Source organism: Brassica oleracea, chromosome C6, assembly GCF_000695525.1.
Source record: "Brassica oleracea var. oleracea cultivar TO1000 chromosome C6, BOL, whole genome shotgun sequence".
NCBI lineage: Eukaryota > Viridiplantae > Streptophyta > Magnoliopsida > Brassicales > Brassicaceae > Brassica > Brassica oleracea.
Window position 1 is genome coordinate 25,115,080 of NC_027753.1, and position 24,709 is coordinate 25,139,788.

The 24,709-nt window shown below is 37.2% G+C and overlaps 5 protein-coding genes across 5 annotated transcripts; 4 read left to right on the forward strand and 1 right to left on the reverse strand.

Moving 5' to 3' along the window:
* Positions 1–215: 215 nt before the first annotated feature.
* LOC106300245 (protein PAT1 homolog 1-like) lies at positions 216–3,493 on the forward strand. Its single transcript, XM_013736347.1, has 5 exons — positions 216–589; positions 742–884; positions 974–1,030; positions 1,182–1,245; positions 1,357–3,493. The coding sequence occupies exons 1-5, from the start codon at positions 502–504 to the stop codon at positions 3,366–3,368; spliced, it is 2,364 nt and encodes a 787-aa protein (XP_013591801.1). The 5' UTR covers positions 216–501; the 3' UTR covers positions 3,369–3,493.
* An 8,304-nt stretch (positions 3,494–11,797) lies between these two features.
* LOC106297827 lies at positions 11,798–12,436 on the forward strand. The gene is made up of 2 exons (XM_013733988.1): positions 11,798–12,033; positions 12,192–12,436. The coding sequence occupies exons 1-2, from the start codon at positions 11,916–11,918 to the stop codon at positions 12,434–12,436; spliced, it is 363 nt and encodes a 120-aa protein (XP_013589442.1). The 5' UTR covers positions 11,798–11,915.
* A 553-nt stretch (positions 12,437–12,989) lies between these two features.
* On the forward strand, positions 12,990–15,882 carry LOC106300181 (DNA repair protein recA homolog 1, chloroplastic-like). Its single transcript, XM_013736275.1, has 13 exons — positions 12,990–13,416; positions 13,725–13,816; positions 13,946–14,021; positions 14,106–14,168; positions 14,245–14,374; positions 14,451–14,536; positions 14,627–14,752; positions 14,821–14,925; positions 15,018–15,074; positions 15,155–15,217; positions 15,293–15,369; positions 15,455–15,527; positions 15,618–15,882. The coding sequence occupies exons 1-13, from the start codon at positions 13,045–13,047 to the stop codon at positions 15,738–15,740; spliced, it is 1,443 nt and encodes a 480-aa protein (XP_013591729.1). The 5' UTR covers positions 12,990–13,044; the 3' UTR covers positions 15,741–15,882.
* Positions 15,806–16,660, reverse strand: LOC106300182 (photosystem II 10 kDa polypeptide, chloroplastic). Its single transcript, XM_013736276.1, has 3 exons — positions 16,422–16,660; positions 16,269–16,327; positions 15,806–16,164 (listed from the first exon to the last, which is right to left on the reverse strand). The coding sequence occupies exons 1-3, from the start codon at positions 16,582–16,584 to the stop codon at positions 15,961–15,963; spliced, it is 426 nt and encodes a 141-aa protein (XP_013591730.1). The 5' UTR covers positions 16,585–16,660; the 3' UTR covers positions 15,806–15,960.
* A 1,668-nt stretch (positions 16,661–18,328) lies between these two features.
* On the forward strand, positions 18,329–21,477 carry LOC106300180 (dnaJ homolog subfamily C member 14-like). Its single transcript, XM_013736274.1, has 9 exons — positions 18,329–19,382; positions 19,465–19,594; positions 19,675–20,183; positions 20,267–20,347; positions 20,432–20,536; positions 20,606–20,719; positions 20,793–20,876; positions 20,970–21,041; positions 21,117–21,477. The coding sequence occupies exons 1-9, from the start codon at positions 19,062–19,064 to the stop codon at positions 21,387–21,389; spliced, it is 1,689 nt and encodes a 562-aa protein (XP_013591728.1). The 5' UTR covers positions 18,329–19,061; the 3' UTR covers positions 21,390–21,477.
* The last annotated feature ends 3,232 nt before the right edge of the window (positions 21,478–24,709 follow it).

The following is a 24,709-nucleotide window of genomic DNA, read 5'->3' on the forward strand; positions in this document are numbered from 1 at the left end:
AGAAAAAGAAAACTAAGGACTCCATAATGGATAACAACATTGGACATACAATTAGGATTAGAGCCCTTAACTATTAAAAAAAACAAAAAAAAAGTACTATTATATTGCTAATGACTCCAATGATGGGAAACACAATTGGAGATGCTCTTAGAGCTAGTTTTCTTTAAAAAATCATAAAATAGATAAATATTCTCTTTGCATCAATTAATCTTTAACAAAAAAACAAAAAAAACAAAAAAAGGCATCGCTATATCTTCTCGCATCTAGGGTTCCGCTGCTGCTTCTTCTTCTTTCTCCATATCTGTCGTCACAGGGGAGCCGACGATATGTATTGAATTTCTCAGTAGAGAAGCTCGTTACTCTGATTGAATCCACGATCTCACAAGACCTCTAGGGATTTTCAGATTCATAAACAATTCGACAGTTAGATTAGCGTATCGCCTTAGGGATCTATACGAAGCAATCGATTAGGGTTTGTAGACTTGTTTTGGATTATCGATTATGGATGCTTTTGGTAAGGGGGGAAGCAGTATGAATCAAGCTCCTGGAACCGATGATCTTAAGAAAGCTGTAGACAATCCTACTACAGGTTTGCTTTCTTCTTCAGATCATTTATATGTAGTTTGAATCTGGATCTCGATGTCGAACTTGAATTTTGCTGCTTACTTGATTTGGTAGAAGAAGATTAGGGAGGGAGGAATCTGAAATAGTATTGTAATTGAAGGTTTTCTTTGGGTGCAGGTGATTCACTGTTCGATGCATCTCAGTATGCGTTCTTTGGGAACCATGTTGTGGAGGAGGTTGAGCTTGGTGGACTTGAAGAGGAAGATGAGATTTTGTCTTTCAATGGGATAGGGGATGGCTTCTCTTTTGATAAGGAAGAGGTTTAAATTTCACTCTATTTCTCTTAGCAACCAACCAGAGGAGCTCTATATTTTGGAAGAGATGAAGCTTTTCTTTCATTTGTATGCAGGTTGGGGATTCTAGGCCTTTGTCTGACGTTGATGATCTTGCTACTACTTTTTCAAAGGTTGGCTAGCTTTTAATAATACGCATGATGATTGAATCACATATGCATCCTACACTTCTATTTCTGTTTTATTTTGTTATGAAAGTTAAAAGCTTGCTTCGGTGAAACTTTTGATCTGAGAATTTGTTTTTTTCTTTCTATGATATTATAGTTGAATAGGGATCCTGATGTCTATAGAAACATGGGACCAATCACTGATAGGCGATCGAGCCAGAGTGAGTTTCAAATCTTGTATTTTTCCTGCAGTCCGTGGTTCTCCATCTACCTTACAAGGAAGGCTTTGGTTTGTGGTTTAACAGTGCTATGTCTTTTCTTTTTGTTCTCAGATTCTTTAGTACCTGAGTGGACTCAGGGGGAGAAGTTGCCAGATTGGTACGGCCAGCAGTTACTGGACTCTGATGCTATCAAAGATGACAAGGCGTGGTCGGCAACACCATATCCTGAACCACAACGTCAGCTGCATCAAAACCACAATCAACAACAGTTTCCCAGTGAGCCGATCATTGTCCCGAAGTCATCTTTTGTTTCATATCCTCCTCAAGGCAGCATATCACCAGATCAGCGCGTAGGACACCCAAATTTACCATATCATTCTGGTGGGCCTCAAATGGGATCGCCAAACTTCTCTCAGTTCCCAACTTTGCCGCCTCAGTTGGCTGGCATGCATCATGGGTCTCCCCAGCGCACTGGGAACATGCCTCAGTTTCGTCCTGCTCTTCCTCCGAATAATCGCCCTCCCGCTCAATGGATGAATCGTCAAAATGTGCATCCTGGTGATAATTCAGGGATCATGAATAACGCGATGCTACAACAGCTGCCTCATCAAAACGGTTTGATACCCCCTCAGATGCAAGGATCTCAGAATAGGTTACAACATCCAATGCAGCCTCCTCTCGGTCATATGCCAGGAATGCAGCCTCAGTTATTCAGTCCCCACCTTTCTCGATCATCATCTTCCGCAAGTTATGATGGAATGCTTGGGTTTGTTGATCCCAGGGAATCAAGACCAGGCTCGGCTCAAGGCAACAGACCGAACATGCGTTTTCATCAACAAGGCTTTGATGGTGGCGTTCAGAGGAGATATAGTGGGTGGCCTCCTTACCGGTCTAAATACATGACAGCAGGGGAGATAGAGAATATACTGAGAACGCAGCTTGTTGCTACACACAGCAATGATCCTTACGTTGATGATTACTACCATCAAGCCTGTCTTGCTAAGAAATCTACAGGTGCGAAACTGAAACATCATTTCTGTCCAAACCACTTGAGGGACCTACTACATCCACGAGCACGGACAAACAATGAGCCCCATGCGTTTCTTCAAGTTGATGCTCATAGTCTTGGTAGAGTTCCTTTCTCTTCAATCCGCAGGCCTCGTCCCCTTCTTGAAGTGGATCCTCCAAATTCAACCAAGTCTGGCAATGCAGAGCACAGGGTTAGCGATAAGCCCCTTGATGAGGAACCCTTGCTCGCAGCTAGAGTGTACATTGAGGATGGTCATAATCTCCTCCTTGATGTTGACGACATAGATCGTTTCTTAGAGCTTACCCAACTCCACGATGGAGGAATCCAGTTGAAACAGAAACGGCAAGCTTTGTTGGAAACCCTTGCGGTTTCACTGCAGCTCGTTGATCCCCTTGCTAAGAATGGGCAAAGCCGGTCCCAGGATGATTTGATCTTTCAAAGTATCATCTCTCTTCCAAAGGGTCGGAAACTACTTATAAGGTATCTTCAGCTTATTTTCCCTGGCAGCGACCTTATGCGTATAGTCTGCATGGCCATTTTCCGTCATCTGAGATCATTGTTTGGAGTCCTCTCATCCGATCCTGATATCACCAAAACCACAAACAAGCTTGCCAACGTTGTGAACTCGTGCATTCACAAGATGGATCTAGGACCCATAAGTGCGTGTCTAGCAGCGGTTTCCTGTTCTTCCGAGCAGCCACCGCTCCGTCCTTTAGGCAGTCCTGTTGGAGACGGAGCTTCCACGGTACTGAAATCTACACTCGACAGGGCTTCTGAGCTTCTCCGGGCTAATAACTTCAACAACGCGGGCATGGCTCTGTGGCGCGCTTCCTTCAATGAGTTCTTCAACCTTCTGATGAGGTACTGCATCAGCAAATACGACGGTATCATGCAGAGTCTGAACTCGCAGTTGCCACCAGAGTTTGCCAGTGAAATATCTGATGCAGCTGCGCAAGCCATTGTCCGTGAAATGCCTATTGAGCTTCTACGTTCGAGTTTCCCACATATTGATGAGCAGCAAAAGAGATTGCTAATGGAGTTTTTGAAACGATCTATGCTTGGAAGCCAGAAAACCGAGCCAGTCTTGGGCTGATAGTATCTAGGATCAAGAAACCGTACCGCACCGCGATGTCTGTATATGAAGCATAAGATGATGCAGAAAGGGTAAAAAGAACGGTAGAGAGTTTACACTCTTTATTTTTGGTAGTAGAAAAAAAGCAGCGAAGAAGAGGTTCGGTCTCTCTGTACAGAGAAAGAAAGTCTTTAGCTTTGCAGAACATTGCAGCCAAGGCATTATGTGTTTTCTGTGTTCTATGTCATCGTTGTTTTCTTTTTGTTTGTTTCGAAACCTTTTTTTATGTTTTGATACTTTCCTTTCTCTTTCAATGTTTTGCCAAATAAATATTTTGGGGTTATGCTTTGGTAATGAAATCCTATTTGTTTCTTCATATCATCTCTTCCAAGAAGCAAAGAGTACACTTATGTCTGATCGTTGAAGAGATAGCTCATGATGATGAATTGGAGCTGGCTAAATAGGTTCTTGAGGAGCTGTGATTGCATACGGTTGTGGGACAGAGTGCAGTAGATAGGATTTGGAATTTAGAATGATGAGTAGGAGTAGAAACCATGATTCTATTGACAAAGTCAGTTTTATCATTTATGAGGATGATGTTGATTCATGTAAGATTTTCTAAAACGGATAAGAACCAAGAAACGCAATTAGTTGGTGTTTTCATTGACATATAAAAGATCCAGTTGAAACAATCAAAACCAATAAGCAAGATGTTGATCAAGAGGGAAAAAGTCTGGAACTTTTATTCCGATTAAAGAAAAATCTGATGATTTAGTGAAACAAAAAAACTAGATTTTAGGTTGGTAAACGCAAGCTTGTTACTTAGATCGTTGTCTCATCTTTCGCCTCTTCCTCTTCAGCCTTCTCATATGCTTCTTCTTCCACTGCACACAAAAGTAACACATAACACGTTTACAAACCAATCCCAATAATGCTAGTAAAAGAAGCAAGATTCGTCTCTAAACAGATAAACGACTTATCACACATATACGTCAATCATGAAATTAACATATATATGAGGAAGGCCGAGATCGTAAAAACCAAAGCATCCGCACATTCTAAAAGATCAACACAAGAAACATAAACACCTAGCAGATCTACCAAAGCATAACAAATGATTAAAGAGTGTGTGAATCGGTCTTACAACGAAAATCTTCATTCTTTAATTGTCTTATAAAAACAAGATGATATAATTTGCTTGTCTAGCGAGCGGCAGTTGGACATTCGACCCGCTCTCTCTCCTGCGGTGTGCTTCCCTTGGCGGTTCACTCTCTCTATGTGAGATTTCGGTTCAATGGGTGTAACGGTCACGGCGGGGTGGACTGGAGGCGGCAATCTTCAGGAGGCTTTTCTCTGAACGAAGGCATCGTCGCTAGGTGGTTCTCTCTCGTTGGACGTATTTCTGTCGGGTGCTTTGAGTGTGTGTTCGTGCTTGGATTCTTGGTCCGTTTCAGGGTTTAGGAGGGGTTTTCGGAAGCTGCAGGAGCCGTAGCATCAAAGTTTGAGGGCGCCTTTCTCTCGGTAGCTCGTGGTGCCCGGTGCTTGATCCCGACCAGTTCCGGTTTCTTTGGTCTTAGCTCGTCTCGTTGCTTAGCTGGTTGTAAGGCTTTGTTCAGCTCTATTTCGAGCTGCGTCAATTTCCGTTTCGACTTATTGTTTAGTTTATTTTCTGTTCTCCGCTAGAAGTTGTCTTTGTATCTTCTGTCACAAATCCAAAAATTGGTATAATAATTTAACATTTTATCTAAAAAAAAAAAAAACAGATGATATAATCATCAACTGATGATACGAGATAAACAAAAGAGTAAAATTGCAGGATCATAGGTTGTGTACAGCACTTTGCATGTATCCAAATCAAGCTGACTCGATTCCTATGCGACATATGGGATTCTGTTTAATGAGATGAAGATCCACCTGTGTATACCAATAAAAATGAGAATTACTATTTACCTTTATTCAGATATGTTGTGGTAAGTAAGATCTTGTACCTTGTGTCCAAACAGATCGCGGATGTTCTTAATCCCGGAGAAAATCATTGTTGGTCTGTTTATGAAGCAAAACCAGAAAAGAATCAGCAAACTTTCTATGATTAAAGAAAAATGTCACTGAAACTCTTATCTTTCTAATGTACCTTTCAAGAGAGAGACCCCATGCAATGACTTGAACATCCTCTGGTAGACCCATTGGCTGTAGAATTTCGGGTCTGAACATGCCAGAGTTTCCAATCTCTAGCCATTTCCCTAGTTCTCATGGTAGCTGATAAAAAGCAGCAGACACAATATCTTCAATGTCAGCTTTTTTAAATTTATTGGGGTCTTTTTAGAGATGATGTTTTGTTCGAATGTGCCTGAAATCTCCATACTTGGTTCAGTGTATGGGTTGTATGCAGGCTTGAAGCGCAGCTTGGACATCCTGTAAATGCACAATCGCATACGCCTTTGTTTTGTCGGAAGCATCAATACACCAATGAGATCACCCGATGTAAGACCACGATCACAGACCAAACCTGAGCGAAAGTGACGAAACTTTTAATAGAAAATTACTGTGCGGATTTTAATGATTCTGACTATGAAATTCTCCACTCATACCTTCAATCTGATGGATCTCTGCCAGATAGGTTCGGTCTACAGTCTCGTTTCTTAAGTGATGTTCTCATGAGGAAGAGTTAATGCAAGTTTGGCTCTTTTTCCACTAAGTTTTTCATTATAAGCTTTATAAGAGGAAGCATTTTTTTTTTCTTATGAATTGTTTTGTATAATGGAGTAATGGACATCTAAAAAAGTGTTACAAACAACCAGATACGAAAGGGTGAACATATTCTTTTAGCTTTTGTACAAAATTTTCATACGAAACTTAGTACTAATTGTAATGAATCTTTAATTTGCCATTCTTGGGCCTTAATTTGTTCGTTTATATTTGCACTAAGATGGTCTCACTCAAACGAATATTATGTTTTTGGTTAAGAGATATTTAACCCGTGGATGCATTTTGGGTAACTAATCCTTACGTGCTCTCACTATCTTCAGTTGGGTATATTTTGGGCATATTAATCTTCTGCAAGTGATCACATTCCGACTAAATAAGACACAGTATTGTGCTTCTACGTAAATAATCAAATGATATCTTGGTAAAGTCGTAAAGATAGCGATCACAAAACGACTTGGGTTTACTTAAAACAGTTGCAAACAGAAGCTGTAGACGGTTATTTTATATAGTCGAAAATATCCTTAGGGGTCTGTCAGGAGGAGCTTCAACCACAGTCAAGAATCGAGAAACTCCCTTATTTCTGTGAGACTCTTCCACACGTATTTGGCAACCATCAATCTCTCATGGCCGTCCATCATCAAAACAGCATCTCTCATAGATTCCTCGTCCTTGAAAGTTACAAAACCATGTCCTCTCGATTTTCCTCTGATATCGTAAGCGATCTGTGTATACAAATTAAGAAAGAAAAAAAAAACAATATTTACTTGCAAAAACAGAAATAAACAAATAAGACATCTTATATAGTAACCAAATCATAAAGTGGACCTGACAATCTGTAATCTCGCCGAACATGCAAAATGCAAAGGCAAGACGCTCTGCATCAGTATCGCGGTCCAGACGATGAACAAAGCACACAAACCCAGTCGTGTTTTTCTGACCGTGCATTTCCTTAATGGCATCTCTCATGGATTTCTCATCCTCGAAAGTAACGAATCCACATCTTCTCGAAGTTCCCATCACACCATCTCTCATGATCTGAGAAAACAAAGATAAACGCCACAGCAAATTAATCAATGTTCATACCAGTGACGTACTAATCAGATGTCAAGGCGAAACGAACTTTAGAACCGATAACGTTGCCAAACTTTGAAAATGCTTCCTTAAGAACATTCTCATCAGTTTCCCTGTCAAGACCGCGAACAAAGCACCTGAACCCAACATCATCTGATGAAGCCATTTGAAAAAGACTTTTGAATCAATTTATAGAAAACGGGACGGGAAAGACTTTTGAATCAACGGTGGTGGGCTAGTGGTCTTGAGGCAGTTTCCCCGCCAATACGGACCCAGCTTCGAAACCTCCTGTGGCCATCCGGGTCCTCCCTGCTAATTCCTGGGGTGGAAATTACGTGGCTGCTGTGGACTGTTAGAAGGAGAGAATTATTGAGAGTTTATTTATGGAGAATGAAGAACATAGAGATAGAAAGTAGATCTCAAGATGTAAGAGAAAGAAGGAGATAATAGTTTTCTTAATTTAATTATGGATCTGGGTACAAGTATTTAAAGACAAGTGGCCTCAGTACACAATATAATAAAATATCTTCTTATCTCTTCTTCTTCTCTTTAATAAAATCGAGCTTATAAAACCCTTATAAAGTCTTATAAAAGCTTTATAAAACCTTATAAGTCTGGCAGCTTAATTCTCAAGTCTGGCAGCTTAATTCTCGAGTCTAACTGCTTAATTCTGTTTCATGTCAACACGGGCCTCGTGGGATTAGTCGGTTGACCTCGGTCGCCGGATCCCCACGGATATCAAAAAAAAAAAAAAAAAAAAGGAATCAATTTATAGAAAACGGGACGGGATACAGGTTTAGGGTTTTCGATTCATTTAAGAAAAATAAATATTCGAAATGTACAGGTTTAGGGTTTTCGATTCTTTTTTAAGAAAAATAAATATTCTAAATGCTAGATATTTTTATCTTTAAACTTTTAGTAATCTGTGTTTGTTTTTGAAACTAGTTAAAGTATAGCAACTATATTTATGTTATATACGAGTTTCAAGCCAAGATATTTATGTTGATAGTTTAATAGGTTAGAACATCTCTAAAAGAAACTTTATAATTTGAAATATAGAGTTTTTTGCTTTTCAAAAAGATACTTCAAAATTTCAAATTTGGAGTTTTAATAAGTTTGAAGTTTTACTATTCAAAACTCTAAATTTGAAGTTTCATCTTTTTGTTTACATCTTGGTCTTTATAATAAATTATACCTCACATTTATAATTATTAAATATTTTCTCATTCATAGTTTTAATCTTTAAAAGTTTTGTATATGTTAAATATTTCAAATTTATTTTTGTAAATTTCAATTTTACACATAATTTTTCTTAAAAAAATTAAAATAAGATTTATAATATTTTAAAAGTAGAATTAGACAACAAGAATATTACAAAAGAAACTTAATAGAATTTTTTTTAGGAAGATACATGAAGACATAATTATTACACAAATTTAAATATTACAACAACACTAATAGTCTAGTAAATTTTCTCCGGAACTTCTAAAATATTGTCCAAAAAAATTTTGTATAGCCGAAAATGGAACATTAAGAAAATAATTTTATGAAATAATATGGTATTTTGCTTGTATTTAATATTTAATTATGTATATTTATAATTTTATATTTTAATATAAGATTTTATTAATTAATATTACTATAATATTTATATTTTTTTTTTATCAAACCAACTTGTATTAAATTTATAAGCTCCATGATGGGAGAGTACAACAAAGCTACAAAGAGCTCAATGGAATACGAAACAGATAAACCTAAGATATAATGAAAATACAAATCACAACAAGTAAACATTAGAAATCGCATCACAACGGTTTCATGAGTTTCTTGAACGATTGCATCTCGGGTAACTCTGAGAGTCACAACTACTGCACTAAAAGCAGGGAAGAGCGTTAGCCGGGAGGAGAATCCTTGCAATACCAGCCACACATGTTCATCCAATTCACTCCATACATTAGAAAATATTGGGAAAAGAGACTTCTCCAAACATGAGCCAAGCGGACAATCAATACCCACCATAACCATATTCACCAAGCAACAAATCACAATGATTGTCTCTTTCAACTGCCACCAAGAAGAGAAACACACATACGCTGCACCACAAACCAGGTTGAATACAATAATAGGACTGCATACTGCAGTAGAGAGTTCCATCAACGCAACATATAAACCACTAAGAGGCACAAAGATATAACCAAAGGACACTGAGTCCATCAGTACACTACCAAATAAAGCCAGAAACCACAAATCCAGAGTCACCCACACATCTAGCATTGCATCCTTTTCAAAAGAATAGGAGTAAACAGAGAGTAAGTAGCTAAGGTGGACCTGGACGTCTATAAGCGGATTGATAAAATCAAAGTTGGAATAAGAGCCAGGAAAAGACCCATTCCCGAGCTGACAAAAATACAACTTGTATACCACAGGAGAAGAACGCCAGTTGACAAAGATAGTGTTACCAGTGAACACAAGAACAACACCATCATCACTGAGCTTACTTGAAACCCTTGAAAAATTAAACATCAGATCTAGGACTTGAGTAGCTTGTGGAAAAGAGCTGGAGGAAGTGAAAAGAACGAGGCTGACGGAGACGTCTGGTGGGTCTGGAGGTTCTGGTGGCTTGACGGGAGGAGTTTCAATCGGAAGATGCTTGTTCCGCGCCGGATCTGAAGGAGGTCTGGGCTGTGAAAGAGGAGGAAGGGCTGTCACCATCATCTTCAAGGAGGAAGAGCAGTGCTGCATCAGGCCAAGGAACGACGGCGGCGGCGGATCTGGAGGGGGGCGGAGACACGACGGAGGAATAGTCACCATCATAGCCATGGAGAGAAGCAGGGCTGTTTCAGAGAGAGGAGGAAAGAGCAGCGTAGTAGGAGCAATGAAGATCCATCGAAACGGCGCCTTGGGATGCGGGCTCGAGAGAGTTTCTCTCTAGGGAGAACTTTTTTTTTATTACTATAATATTTATATATATATGTGCTAGTTATCTATAAAACTTTTATGGATTTATATTAATTATGATAAATATAAGGAGCATTAGGCCTGGGACGGATCGGATATCCGGGCAATTTTAAGGTATCCGGATCCGGATCCTTATCCGGCGGATCCATAATTTTACTATCCTTATCCGGATCCGGGGTTCTCGGATATCCGGGTGTCGGATATCCTCCTAAAAATTGTAATATCCGGCGGATATCCGGATCCGGATTTGGATCCTTAAAATAAATAAAAAATAATATTAATATATATATATAAAATATTAACAATAATTTAATATATAAATAACGTCTTTAATTATTTCTATGTACAATATTACAAAATTTACATAAAATTTATATATATTATTATAAAAATAAAAATATATTAAATAAAATTAATTTTTATATATAGATATTACTATTTTTGAAATATTTATTAATAAAACTTACGGATCCGGATATCCGGACTTAAAAATTAAGATATCCGGATCCGGATCCGGCTTTGACGGATCCAACATTTTACTATCCGGATTCGGATTCGGCCCCTCCGGATATCCGGATTTTCGGATCGGATCCGGATCGAATCTCGGATCGAATCCGGATCTCGGATAAAAGTCCCAGACCTAAGGAGCATAGTGTAAATTACAAATATTTTTGAAGTTAAATTTTAAGTTTTGATTTTGGAGAAAAACACCTTGAAACTTCAAATATATAGTTTATAAAACTCTAGAATAGAAAGTCATTTTATAGATGGTCTTAGTGGTAAAAAAAAGTTGAAAGGAAGTGAAATTGCGTAACAATTAGAAAGAGTATAATAATATACATGCAGCAGACTCCATTAGCTCAGGTTCTCTTGTGTTTGTAAGAAAATTAGATTTTTTTCCAGGAAATGTTCCTAACTAGTGAGGCAATTGGAAAAATGTCAAGTAAAATTTCCTTGCAGATGAATTGATATCTACAATCAAACAGAAATAACTTTGTACTAGTGAGGAAATTGCATGTTATACTGAAATTTGTAGAAATTTATACTAGGTAGCTATTTCTTCGATCGTATATATAGTTCATCTGCATGTAATCAAAATTAGAAATAACAACACCCAATGACCCAATCTTGTTCTACTATATCCTATATATATGAGCAAAACAAACCAGTTCATAAATGATAAAACTGGTAATTTTCACAAACCAGTTCATAAAACTGCTGGTGCACTATTGATAATGATGAACTAAATAAGATGCACCATTCACATAGAAACATGTGTCATTTTTAGTCTTTCTGACTTTTTAAAGATCTTTTGGCAGAGGGACGATTCTCGCTAATTCCACAATCTCTTTCCTACTTCTGTTTTTTTAATATATTTTTTTTGCTGAGGGACCATGGGAAGAGCTTCCCACTACCGATGCCCTTAGCCCCTTACCTTTTTAGCGGTTTATATAAAGCAAAATGGTTAAAGATTTGTTAGTCCAAGGCCAACGATGCACCAAGAAAAAAACCGTGCGGAGGAGGTCGAAGGCATCACAAAAACAGAGTAACAGTTTGCCCTCATCTTTTCGCTCTGGATCGAAACATGGGAATTTTTAAAGTTATATACCACCACCTCTCACTTGTAAAGAACCCTAACTCTTTGTAAGTACAACTTCTCAGGGGTAATTTCGTCATTCTAATACAAAACTCTATATTCATCTTAAGCACCGGAAATGCCAAACAATCCAGCATCACCTGGAAATGGAGTAGTTATCACAATCGATCAGCCGCGATTCAGCTGATGCGTCTAGCTCCACCGCCGCGGGTGGTCACGTCGGCTCCGGAGAAGCTATGGGTCGAGGTTTATCGACGATGCTAGAGTCCATCATTAAGGAGTTCGACTCAAAAGCCAATGATGCGTTCAATAGCCAAGACCAACTCTCCGGCTCACTCGATCGACTAGTCCAAGGTATTCACAGTTAACGATTCGCAAGCGGCTTCTCTCATTCTTGTTAGATTGTTTACGGATCGATCCGGTTAAGTTGGTTAGCCATGATTTTACCTTTTGAATTAACCGGTTAGCCACAATTTTTGTTTTTTGAACACACAGAGCTTGATCAATTGCAGGAAAACGCACCATTGTTGTTCATAGTACAACACGCGTCGAGGATCTCGAGCGTCAAACTGATGGAGTGGAAGCAACGATAAACAGCTCAACCAACGGTTATGGAACCACGCTTGGGACCTACCAGCTCAACCAAGGGACTCTAGAGAATCTTCGCTTAGGACCTGATTCTTGGTTGATGAAACTAATCAAATTAATACAAGGGATAAAGAATACTATTCTCCCAAAGTCAAAGCTCTTTTATTAATCAAATCAAACTGAATACAATTTAGAATTAGATGATTATTTATAATAAATCTTTAAATCTATGAAAATTCTAATTTTAATTAAAATAGAAAAACTACTAAAATATAGAAAATACAATAAGAAATAATGATCTATGTAAACTAATGAATTGTAAAGATATTTGGATAATTTATAAATATTTAGATAATTTTTAAATATCTTGGTGCATCAAACAGAAAGAGTTTCATCGATGAATTTGGTGCTTAAATCTATACAAAGGCGTATTGATAGCATCCATCACACCCTCTCTACTACTAACAACGTCATCATACAAGGTAACCAGATTAATTAAATTAAAGCTGTGTATCTTACCGTGTTTTCTATTTTCTAATGACACATCGTAACACAGATAAAGCAGTCTCGGAAACTACTTGATGACCAGAGACAGGCGTCGCTCTCTTGTCGGGGCTTCTTATCAGTACAAACTAAATATATATATTGTTCCAAACTCTGACTCTGATTAAACCGTGTTCTCATCAGTGAAACCATTAGTGTATCTTTCTGATTACTTAAAGAGTGGATTAGAAGAAGATGCTGGGCCTTTTAAGTTTGCTTTGATTGACCACGAACATGCCATTTTCATCACGAGGCCTTTTGCTTCTCTCAGAAGCTTTAATAAGATCAACTTTCTTTTGTCCGAACAAACATAACTATCTGGGGTTCTTCTTCTTCTTCTTCCTCTGGGACATCCCTTCTTCTGTCGTTTCCTTTAGAAAAATGGATTCAAGCCTAGTCTTGTCTCTCAAACTTAATCCTTGCTTCAATTCTCTCAACACTTGCACGCCATGTTTGTATCCTCCGCCGCTCCGTCTATCCCCTTGCTACTACTCCCGCCGCTTCTGTTCTCCGGTCACTGTCAACGCCGCCAAGAAAACCTCTCAGATTATCCGCTCTGAACTCGATGACAGAATCAACGGCTCTGATTCCCGCTTCCTCGACCGTGTAAACTTCTTCCCTTCTCCCTTCTTTTCGATTCAGTGTGAACACGTGTCTCCGCTCAATGGTTATTGTTGACACTGTCTCTTAATTTCTAAGAGTGGCTTGGCTTGTCTTGTCTTGTTTGATCAATAGCAACTTGAGAGATATTATCTTTGTCTATGGATCCAAGAACGGAGTTTCGTTTCTCTCATTGTCCTGTTTCTAGCTGTTTTGGGCACCAGATACATATTTTGTTGTCAGCTCTTTTTGCATTGTTCTGAGCCCACTCTTGTTTTGAGTTCTTATTAAGTCTTACTATCTTTTGTTTACAGCAAAAGGCTTTAGAGGCAGCTATGAATGACATTAATGGTTCGTTTGGCAAAGGAAGTGTAACCAGGTTGGGGAGTGCTGGTGGTGCACTAGTGTGAGAATCTCTCTCTCTCTTAATACTCTTTCTTGATACTTGGTTGAACAACAAGTCCTATAAAACATCTTGATTCCTCCATGTGATATTTAATTTCAGAAAAATAAAAAATGATTTGTTGTATTGCAGGGAGACTTTTCCCAGTGGTGTTTTGACGCTTGATCTTGCCTTAGGTGGAGGCCTCCCAAAGGGTCGAATAGTCGAGGTATGCACTTTCTGTGAGAGAGAAAAAACGAATAAGAAGTGTGACACTATGATAATTGGTTTTGTAACTTAATACTGGCTGCAGATATATGGACCAGAGAGTAGTGGCAAGACCACGCTAGCACTCCATGCAATTGCTGAAGTTCAGGTTTTCTTTTTTGTCAACTACTTCGATCTGATCTTTCTATATGTTTCTGAAACATGGTGGTTTTCTAACTGTGCAGAAGCTTGGAGGCAATGCAATGCTCGTTGATGCAGAGCATGCCTTTGATCCAGCGTACTCCAAAGCATTAGGTGTTGATGTTGAAAACTTGATAGTGTGCCAGCCTGATAACGGCGAGATGGCTTTAGAAAGTAATCCAAAAACATTCTTATTATTGATATGGTTGTTTTCATGCGTGAGTTACCTAACATGTTGCTTTCTTCACAGTTGCAGACCGTATGTGTCGTTCGGGTGCGGTTGACCTTATATGTGTTGATTCTGTTTCAGCTCTTACTCCACGTGCCGAGATTGAAGTAATGATTTAATCTCTTTCCCCACATCTCTACTTTTCTTGCTTGTATGATTCTTTCTGAGTTTGTATTTGCTTCCTCTTCCTTGCATAGGGTGAGATTGGAATGCAGCAAATGGGGTTGCAAGCTCGTCTTATGAGTCAAGCTCTTCGTAAAATGTCGGGAAACGCCTCTAAAGCTGGCTGTACACTTATTTTCCTTAACCAAATCAGATACAAGGTATTAGTACAATACACCTTTTATGTTGTGTTCTTGAACTAACATTGATGTTCTCTTATGCTTTCAAGATTGGTGTGTACTATGGGAACCCAGAGGTGACTAGTGGAGGGATTGCGTTGAAGTTCTTTGCGTCCGTCCGACTAGAAATTCGTTCTGCGGGGAAGATCAAATCTGTAAGGACAACAGGTCTACTAAGATAGTACTTTATATCTGTGTGGTTTGGTCGGTGTTACTCATGTCTAATTCTCAATTTACTTATTTAAAGAGCAAAGGAGATGAAGATATTGGTCTACGGGCTCGTGTAAGGGTACAGAAGAGCAAGGTTAGTATTTACGCAAAAACATGTCAAATTATATTTGAACATAAGTGGACTTGTCTTATTATATATTTATACATGTGCAGGTTTCGAGACCGTATAAGCAAGCCGAGTTTGAGATTATGTTTGGGGAAGGAGTCAGTAAACTGGTATGCATCACCAGTCTCTCTGACAGCAGATAAACATTTTTTCCTTGTCTTTTAACTTAAACCTAAAACCTGTAGGGATGTGTTCTTGATTGCGCTGAAATCATGGAGGTTGTTGTGAAGAAGGGTTCTTGGTACAGCTACGAAGACCAAAGGTGTAGTTTCCAAAACTGAAAACTCAAGACATCTTGTGGATACAGATTGTGAGATATGCATTTGTGTTTTGTGTCTCTGTTTCAGACTCGGTCAAGGAAGAGAGAAAGCAATGCAGCATTTAAGAGAAAACCCTTCACTTCTAGACGAAATTGAGAAGGTTTGCTTTCTTCCTTTCCATGTGAATGTAAACTCTTTGCATCAGTATGTTATCTTTTTGAATTTATTTTGCAATGGTGTTGGCTTGCAGAGAGTGAGATTGTTGATGTTAGATGGAGATGTTCACAGATCAACCCCTTTGCTTAGCACCAGCTCCTCTTCGGTTTCACATCATGAAGAAGAAGATGACAACTCGCTTGATGAATTTCAATGACTAGTCCATCTTAAATGTTCCAATCAGCAAACACTAATGTTCTCCTCTAGTTTCAAGGATCATCATTCAAAACTCCATTTGTTTCAGTCTATAAACATGTTCTTATAGATTCAAAGTATCTTCTTAGTTTCTTAACAACATTACATAGAACAGAACAACGACACTAAAACATATAATAGAGGAACACGAGTACATATGAGTTAAACACAGTTTCAAGATTTTACTGAGCCAAAGCACTTGTGTTGTACACAAGAAGAGCTCCTCCGGCAAGAATACCGGCGAGTGTCACCGCCCAAATCGCCAAACCGGTGACTCCTCCCTTGTACACGTCACCACTCGCTGACCACTCGTCCTCGTTGTAGATAGGACTGTATCCATCAACGTTCGCACCATACTTGTCGACAAATTTGTACACACCGTATCCCTGAAATGAAACGACATCGTTTAGTGGCTCAAGACGGAAAAAACACTAAACGACATCGGTTTAGGGGCTCAAGACGGAAAAAACACTAAACGACACCGTTTTACCTTGCCCTTTCTGCCGGAAGCGTCGACGCCGTCCCTCAAGTCCATGCTGCCGTTAACTCCTACACACAAAAATCGATTTAACGGAATAAGATATACTTTTAACAGTAACGGTAGAGTGTAAGATATGTAGAACTGTGTTATGTTTGTACGGACCAAAGGGCTTGTCTGTCTTGATCTTCTTGCCGCCACTAGCGACGATTTTGAAGGAAGAAGGAGAAGCTCTTGTGAGCGAGGGCAATCCTCTCGCCGACATCTTCTCCACCGTGAAATCCGCCGGTTTCAATGTCACTGATGAAAGCATCACTGAAGCAGCCATGTTCTCACAAAGATCAAAGTTCTCTTCTTCTCTCACGATCTCTAATCTCTATGTCTCGCATGGTGCGTTTGTGTGGTGTTTAAATATGGTGAGAGAGGAGATCTGACAAGTGATTCTTGTCCTCACACGTGGCGACTGTTGTGTGGCTTTCCATGGATATCTTCATTACTAACGTTATCTTCAATTATGCCACGTAGGATTTTCAGTATTTGTTTTATTATTGCGTTGTTGACCCCTATAAATTTTAGTTTAATTAATCAACCCCATTACTTTGTCTGAACGCTGTGAAATTCGCCAAACGGTGAAATGAAAAGCAGATTGGTTAACATGACTACTTCCAGCGACCAGCGTTTAGCTACGCGTTTCAGTCGCTCGTTGCTGTTGGGTGTTGACAAACAACACACAAGTAGATGATGTGTTGTTGTGTGTTTTGATGATTAATAAATCATAAATGTCTTATGCTCCTTCAACTATGGCGTCTCCATAACTGGAAACATCAACTAACGTGACCATTGTCTATCTGAAAAACCTTAACATCAAACAAGTTGTGATCATATCTACTGATATATAATTGCGTATGTAAAACTACATGATTGTACCTAGTTATTTAGTATATAATATGATTCTTTTACATTCTTGTATGCATTTTCTTCTACTCATGTCACTATAACAACTAGAGTACTACTTTGAAAGATATAATACAAATCATTCAAAAGTCGTTTAAGTGAATAACTATTGGTTGACTAATTGATATGTTAGCTTCTAATTCGAGAAGAGAAAGAAAAATACAAAACTATTAGATTCGAATAAGAGTTAGTAAGATTACAATCAACAAGTCACCAATTTCATATATTGAATCAAAATATCACCCACCACAATTTAAATATAAACATTTTCTTCCGAGACTTCTTCCAATAGAAGTGGACCCAGCAGATCAATGATTAGTGTCGTATGGACATATAAAGTTGTTGTAACTTATAAGTCAAGGGAACCTATCCTTCTATTTTTATAGTAATATTGAACTCTTCGTTATGAGTACAATTTCCCTAATATATAAGTTGCTGTAACTTATAAGTCACAGGAACATGTTGAAAAAAAGTAACAGGAACATATATTATTTTTAAGAACATTGAACTCTTCTTATGAAAGAAATGAAAACACTTTGGTATCTTTGTTGAATACACATAATCCCAAAAATATAAATACACGACACTATGGATACAGATAACAGAACATGCTTAACTAAACAATGTCAGATGAAAACAAACAATCATTTAAAAGCACATGTTCTGAAATGAAAACTTAAACCAAATTCCACAAGAATATTTCACCGACACATCATATAATGACAACTGAAAAATTGAACAGCAAATTTTTTTTCTATAATCAATAAATCCAAACCGAAAAAAGCAATTAGAATGCAAAGACACTGCGAAGAAGAAACGTATAAAAACAAACACCTTGAAAGATGCGGTTCAGTTCGGTTAAATCCATTACTAGTCTTCAACATTTACAGAACTTAACCGGAATTTAACCTAGTCCGGTTACAAGCACCCGCAGGAGTTTTCACACTCTTGCCTCTTGGTCTCTTGGAAGTAAAGTGGGACCCATAAGATTAACACTACTCCAGCAATAAAGTGTGTTTATTTCAACAACTAAAACTAATTAATACGCAAAAACTAATGCTAATTAACAATTAATTAACTGTTTGTTAACCTCTCTCGCCTTCTTCTCTATGGATTGATTATATCTCCTCTCTCTCTCTCTCTCTCTGTATACGTGAAACTTTGTCGTCTCTCTCACCTTGAAGAGCTTTTCGAAACTTTCCAAGTTTTGTTTTTTTCGCTTTCTCACGAGCTTTAACCTCACAGTGCCCCTTCACAATCTACTTTAACTAAAGCCCATCATCTTACTTTTGTTAATCACTCACTCACTCACTATATCTCTCCCTGGACACTCTTGACGGTGGTGGTGATTCTCCGACGAAGCTTATTTATTCATGGATCCGATCAAAGGATCGGTTATTTAATAGTGGGACGTTCATGGGCAATTCTAAGAATGTCTTTGGATGAAGCAAAGACTGGTTTTGCTGAAAAAGGGAAAGAGAAAGATTCCCTTTTTTTGTTGTCTGTTTCAGACATTACGGAGCTTTACTTTGCCTTTTTAAAAATCTGTTGTGTTGAGGAAACTTGTATGTGAAGAGACTTGCGTTGAACGAATAAGCGTGACCAGATTGTCTTTCTTGCTACTGTGTGTTGCTTCTTGTATATCTTCTCTCTGTGAAGTTTATCTGATTGAGTAAGTTATCTTGTGATCTTACAATAGATCAAAGCCATGGCGGTGAAGCTGGTTTCATATAGAGATGAGTCTCTATGGTTCTGCTCTCACATCATTCAATCTCTGTCTTCGTGAGCTGGGGATTAAAAAGTAGTTGCCTTTTTAGCAGTTTCATCCTCTCTTGTTGTTGGATTTGAGCTATGGAAGATATTGGGTTGGTTAAACAAGGTTGGAAATGGATGCAGTCTCAGAAACAAATGTGCTCTGATGCTTGTTCTGCCATGAGGATTTGTGTGGAGAAGATAGGAGAGATCGTGGAGCGTCACTGGCCATTGGTGTGTAGTGGATGTGGGAAGCTATTAGGTCTTCTTCGTCTGTCAATTGTTTACTGGAAAGATTGCATCTTGAGGGGTTTCCGTTGCAGCGCCAAGTTGGGCTCATCTGCTTTGCTTCTGATTATGTGGAGTTGCTTCCTTAGCTTGACTTCCTTATCTTGCCTAGTCTATGTTCTCCTCAGTATGGTATTGTCTCAGATGCCATTACTCTCCACTAAAAGTCTTACTACATTTATATTGTTGATTGTTTTTGAATATACTAATGCAGGGAACAGCTGCAGCTGTTGTTTTGAACCTTGGTTGCACACCTGGGCTCTTTATTGTAGGACTATTTGGTATTTTGGTTTTATGGATGTATGCAAACTTTTGGATCACCGGTACATTGTTTATTGTTGGAGGCAAGTTTCAATTTTTATGCTTTAATTTTATACTGTTTACATGGTTTTTCATTTTATCTAGTTTTTTGTTTGAATTTTAGGCTATTTATTCTCCTTAAACCATGCCCGTCTGGTGGTTCTAGTGGCGGCCTTATACGCGATGTACTGTGTCAAAGTCAGACTCGGATGGCTTGGTTTATTGCTCTCAATGAATCTTGCTTTCTTGTCCAACGATGTATTAAACTGTCTTCTTCAGTGGTGTGACAATCTAAGTGAAAAACCACAACCTGAGGAACCGAAGAAAGTTGAAGAAACAATCATAGAAGAAGACTACTCAGGGGACTTTGAGTATCCTTCAGTTCCTATTGAAGAAGAAGAAACCGAGAGAAAGGTTCATGAGGATAAGTCATCTGCTGAACCAACTGCTCCTACAAATGTTGTTAATAGCGTGAAGGAGATTGCTAGTGTTAAGACTGTCAAAATAGAAACAAGTTCACCAGCTGATGAAATGAAGAGAATACTGAAAAGTTTGAACCATTATGAAGCGTTGGGGTTCCCTCGGCATAAAAGGATTGATGACGCTGTGCTTAAGAAAGAGTATAGAAAGAAGGTTTGGTTCTTTGTTTACAATGCTGTGTAGGGTTAATGCTGCTTCTAAGAAGGTTAATGAAGTTATGTGGTTTGTTGTTCTAGGCAATGCTGGTTCATCCTGATAAAAACATGGGAAGTCCTTTGGCTAGTGAATCATTCAAGAAACTTCAATGTGCTTATGAGGTGATTGGATGGCATATGATCTTGAATTTTTTTTGTGATTGTGATGTTTATGTTCTTGAATTTTTGTGTGTTTGTTTTCTTCAGGTTCTTTCTGATATTGTAAAGAAGAGAGATTACGATGAGCAATTAAGAAAAGAAGAGTCTAGGACCAGGAGTGTTTGTCAGACATCTCATGCTTCTTCACATCAGGTTTAGTGTCTTTTGGCTCGTGTTTGTGAGACTTGTCATGTTAAAATTTGTTTTGTTTTTCATTTGCAGAGTGGTCCTGGTTATCGATCAGAAGAGTCTAGGCGGATACATTGTACAAAATGTGGTAATTCACACATATGGGTGTGCACAAGTAGGAGTAAAGCAAAGGCAAGATGGTGCCAGGTGATTGAATCAAACCATTATCTTGTCGCATCTTTGTTCTCTTTCAGATAATCTAATCTGGTTAAAAGTACAGGATTGTGGTCAATATCATCAAGCCAAAGATGGAGATGGGTGGGTGGAACTCAAAGGAACATTACCCTTGGAGAGAGCACATAAGGTTAGTATAAAGCTTCTCTTCTTCCTTTGTTACTTGTAATGATGAATCTTGTTTTGATTCAGTATCTACTCTGTTTTTTCATGTCCTTTAAAGATTGAGATACCACGTGCTTTTGTTTGTGCGGAAAGCAAAATCTTTGACGTCTCAGAATGGGCCATTTGTCAGGTCAGTTTCTCTTTGCAGATTACTTGTATGTGAAGATGATTTGAGATACATGAACTTGGTTTTTGAATTAAATAGGGAATGGCGTGTAGACCAAACACGCATAGGCCAAGCTTTCATGTGAACATGGTTGGTTTAGAAAAGACGACACAAAGATCAAACTCGAGTAGGTTCCCTTGGGATTTAGACGTGGAGATGATGGATGAGGATGAAGAAGAGTTTGAGCTATGGCTTCAACAAGCTCTTGCTTCTGGTCTCTTTTGTGAGACTTCAAAACGTAGAAAAAGCTGGAGCCCTTTCAAGTTGAGCCAGATGAAAAGAAAGAAACAATGGCGAAGAACATCTACTTGACTCTTCAAAACTTTCCATATCTCTCACCGTGGTTGAAGAGTTGAACAAACCAGAGTCACAGCAAGTGAAGAATACAAAGCCCTGAAGATGGTCTGTTGGGGGTCTTTCCTGTAATTAGAAAGCTGTGGATTTTTTTGTTACAAATCTTTTAGTGTTGTAAACTACTTGAAGAAAAAAACATTAAAGAAGCTGGTTTTTCACAAGCAGTGTGTACATTTAAAAGCAGTTCACTTGATGTGAGAAAAGCTCAAACAAAAAATAATAATAATGATCATCGAATTTTATTACTATATTATAGAAAAATATTAGGGATAACAAAAAAAAAATATACAAAAATATTAGTAGATAATTTTACAACTGGTAATTATAATTATTTTTAATAATTTTAGTTGGCCGACAATTATATTTGTACCATGACCATCTAAATCTTTTAGAGTTTCTCCAGCCGTAGAGTATAGAAGAGTACCAAATCAAAAAGTAATATTCTCTCCGTTCTATAATATAAGATGTTTTGGTTGAATGCACAACAATTAAATTTTTTTTTTTTAGAAGATAATATTATTAATAATATAAATTGAAAATAAGTTAACTAATCATAAATAATGCACTAAAATGTTATTGGTTAACCAACTTTAAGTTAAAATACCTTAAAACTATCAAAATATCTTATATTTTGAAACAAGAGAACTTCACTAAAACAACTTATATTATGGAAGGGATGAAGTAATATAAATACAGAAAAAAGTAAGAAAGAGAAATGGTCGAGATCCTTTAAGCTCATGTTCTTAGAATCGGTTAATACATAAAATATAACATATTAAAAATTTTAATCTTTTTGCTAGGCACCCCAAATCACCATCCCCACCGGTGGGGATGATTTACAAGTTTTATTTGCACAATGATGCAAGTTTTTTATCTTATATATTAAAACAGAAGTCACAAACTTGATTCATGTGTGATTTTTTTTTAAAATAGACCTATTCGTAAAAAATTATGTTACATTTAATAACTAATCTTATCATTTAAATTTTGGGCCTTCCGGAAATTTTTATTGGGCTATCAATAATTGAATTTAAACAATAGATGATCCATTGGATTTATAGGTAGTATATATCTATACTATTAAAGAAGGATCATATTGTTCTTTTTACCTTAGTATGTCCCTTCTTTACTAACTTTGCATGTTTCATTAAGGGCAATCAAGTAATATTAATAACACATCTATATTGGGTCATTTTTTTTGGATCCAGCCCACATCAGATCTCTCTTGGGCCATTTGGGCCGATTAAGAAATCAGATCTAATTTTTACATTTTTTTTCCTTTGGGCCATTTAGTCCAAGTTCAAATAATTTTTTTTCAACTATTCTTAATTATTATTTTTTTCTTTTCTTAATATAATTTAAGCATTCATAAAAAAAAATTGAATTTTTTCATTGAAAAGTATAAATCTTTATTAAAAGTATATAATTTTTTTATTAAAATATTAACCACATAATAAAATTAATTTATCAAAGTTATACCAACTTAATTCATTAAAGAAATAAAGTTTAATTTTTTAATACGATAAATAAAGATAAAAAATTTAAGTCTTTTATAAAATAAAACACAAATATAAGAAAATATGACATTTACTAAATATTTGTCAATTGAAAAAAAAAAAATAATAAACCCGCGCTTTGAAAGCGCGGGTCAAAATCTAGTTAACTTTTATAATAGTTAATAAAATGTTTTTTTTGTTAAGTCTTAACTCATAGATTAGAATTTTAGTGTAGAAGCATGTAAACCGGGTGAAACCACTACACTATTATTAAGACTTGCATCTTTTTAGAAAATAATTGTTTGTACTTTTAAATATGTTTTTTGGGGGAAAATAAAAGTTGATTAGCCATAGAGTTTTCTTTTCCCTCCTTGAATATAGAATGGTTTACAGGCATTTTCTCACATTCAAATTACACTAGAAGACAGTTATCACTTGAGACACACTTTCTTTTGTCAAAATTTTTTTTATCCATAAACTAAAGAGAATTTTTCTTCTCTTCTTATTTCATTTTATTATTTTTCTTATTCTATTTTATGTATTTATTTACTTTTATCTCAAGTTCTAAAATATATTAAACAAAAATAATTGTCATAATAAACTATATATAAAATTCTCTATCTTTTAAGATCCATGTTCATATATATATTATATATATTAATATGTAAACAAAATGTGGACGTGGACACGAAAGTGTGGATAACAGAATTATAAATTAGTCGTGGACATGAACATCTTAACAGAATTATAAACTAGTTGTGGACATGGACAATATTCATTCGATTACATTCATCATCTCGGGATCTAAATTCAATTATAATCAAAATTACATCTATCCACGTCATGACAAAACGCAAATTTCTTAGATCAGAAATCTCTGACATGCAAGATCTATTACTCTCCGACAAAAGGTAAACGCTTCTTCGATTTTTCTTTCTGCTCATACTCACGATATCATCTCTTTCTCATCTTGATTGAAGTTTAACTGCAGATAATTTATCAATTGAGCTGAAGAAGCCAAGTGTTTGTATTGGAGATAACAGAGTCCGTGTCCACGTTTTATGGTATAATTTTAATAACATGAATCTATGTCCACGTATTGTTGTATAGTTTTATGGAATCAAAACAGATAGTTTTTTCACTTATCTACTATAAACACATTAACATCACATATCTACACATTACCCATCACTTATCCACACATCAGCCGTTCACAAATCACCCAACCACACATCACTCGTGCACAAATCACCCATCCACAACTGTCCTTTCCATTAAAGGCAAAATTGTCCATAATCCGTTGCTGGTTCACAATAAAATACGTTACATATAAAAAGTGTTTCTAGTGTGTAATAGAAAGTTAAAAATGTTATAAATCATTATGTGGATGGCCCATAACCAATGACCATGTCTAGGCCCAGCCGTGGCCTTGCCCAAGAGGAGAAAGAGTCGGCGTCCAAGAGGAGAGAGAGTCGGCTATGTCTTAGTCGACTTTAGATCTTAGGACGTTTTCCATTTATCTGTTTAGATCTTTTCCTATTTCATGTTGTATTAGGTTTTGGATAATTTCCTTTTTCCTATATTTTGTAATCCTTATATAAGGAACATCTATTACTCATTAATAAGACAGAGACAAATTCCCCATTCTTTACAACACGTTATCAGCACGATCGTCTCTAGATCCCTGAGACAAAATCGAAACCTCTCTCTAACCTAAAAGCCAAAACCGGCGACCACAACCCAAAAACCCTAAACCCTAATCTTGTTCTTAGTTCATTCAAG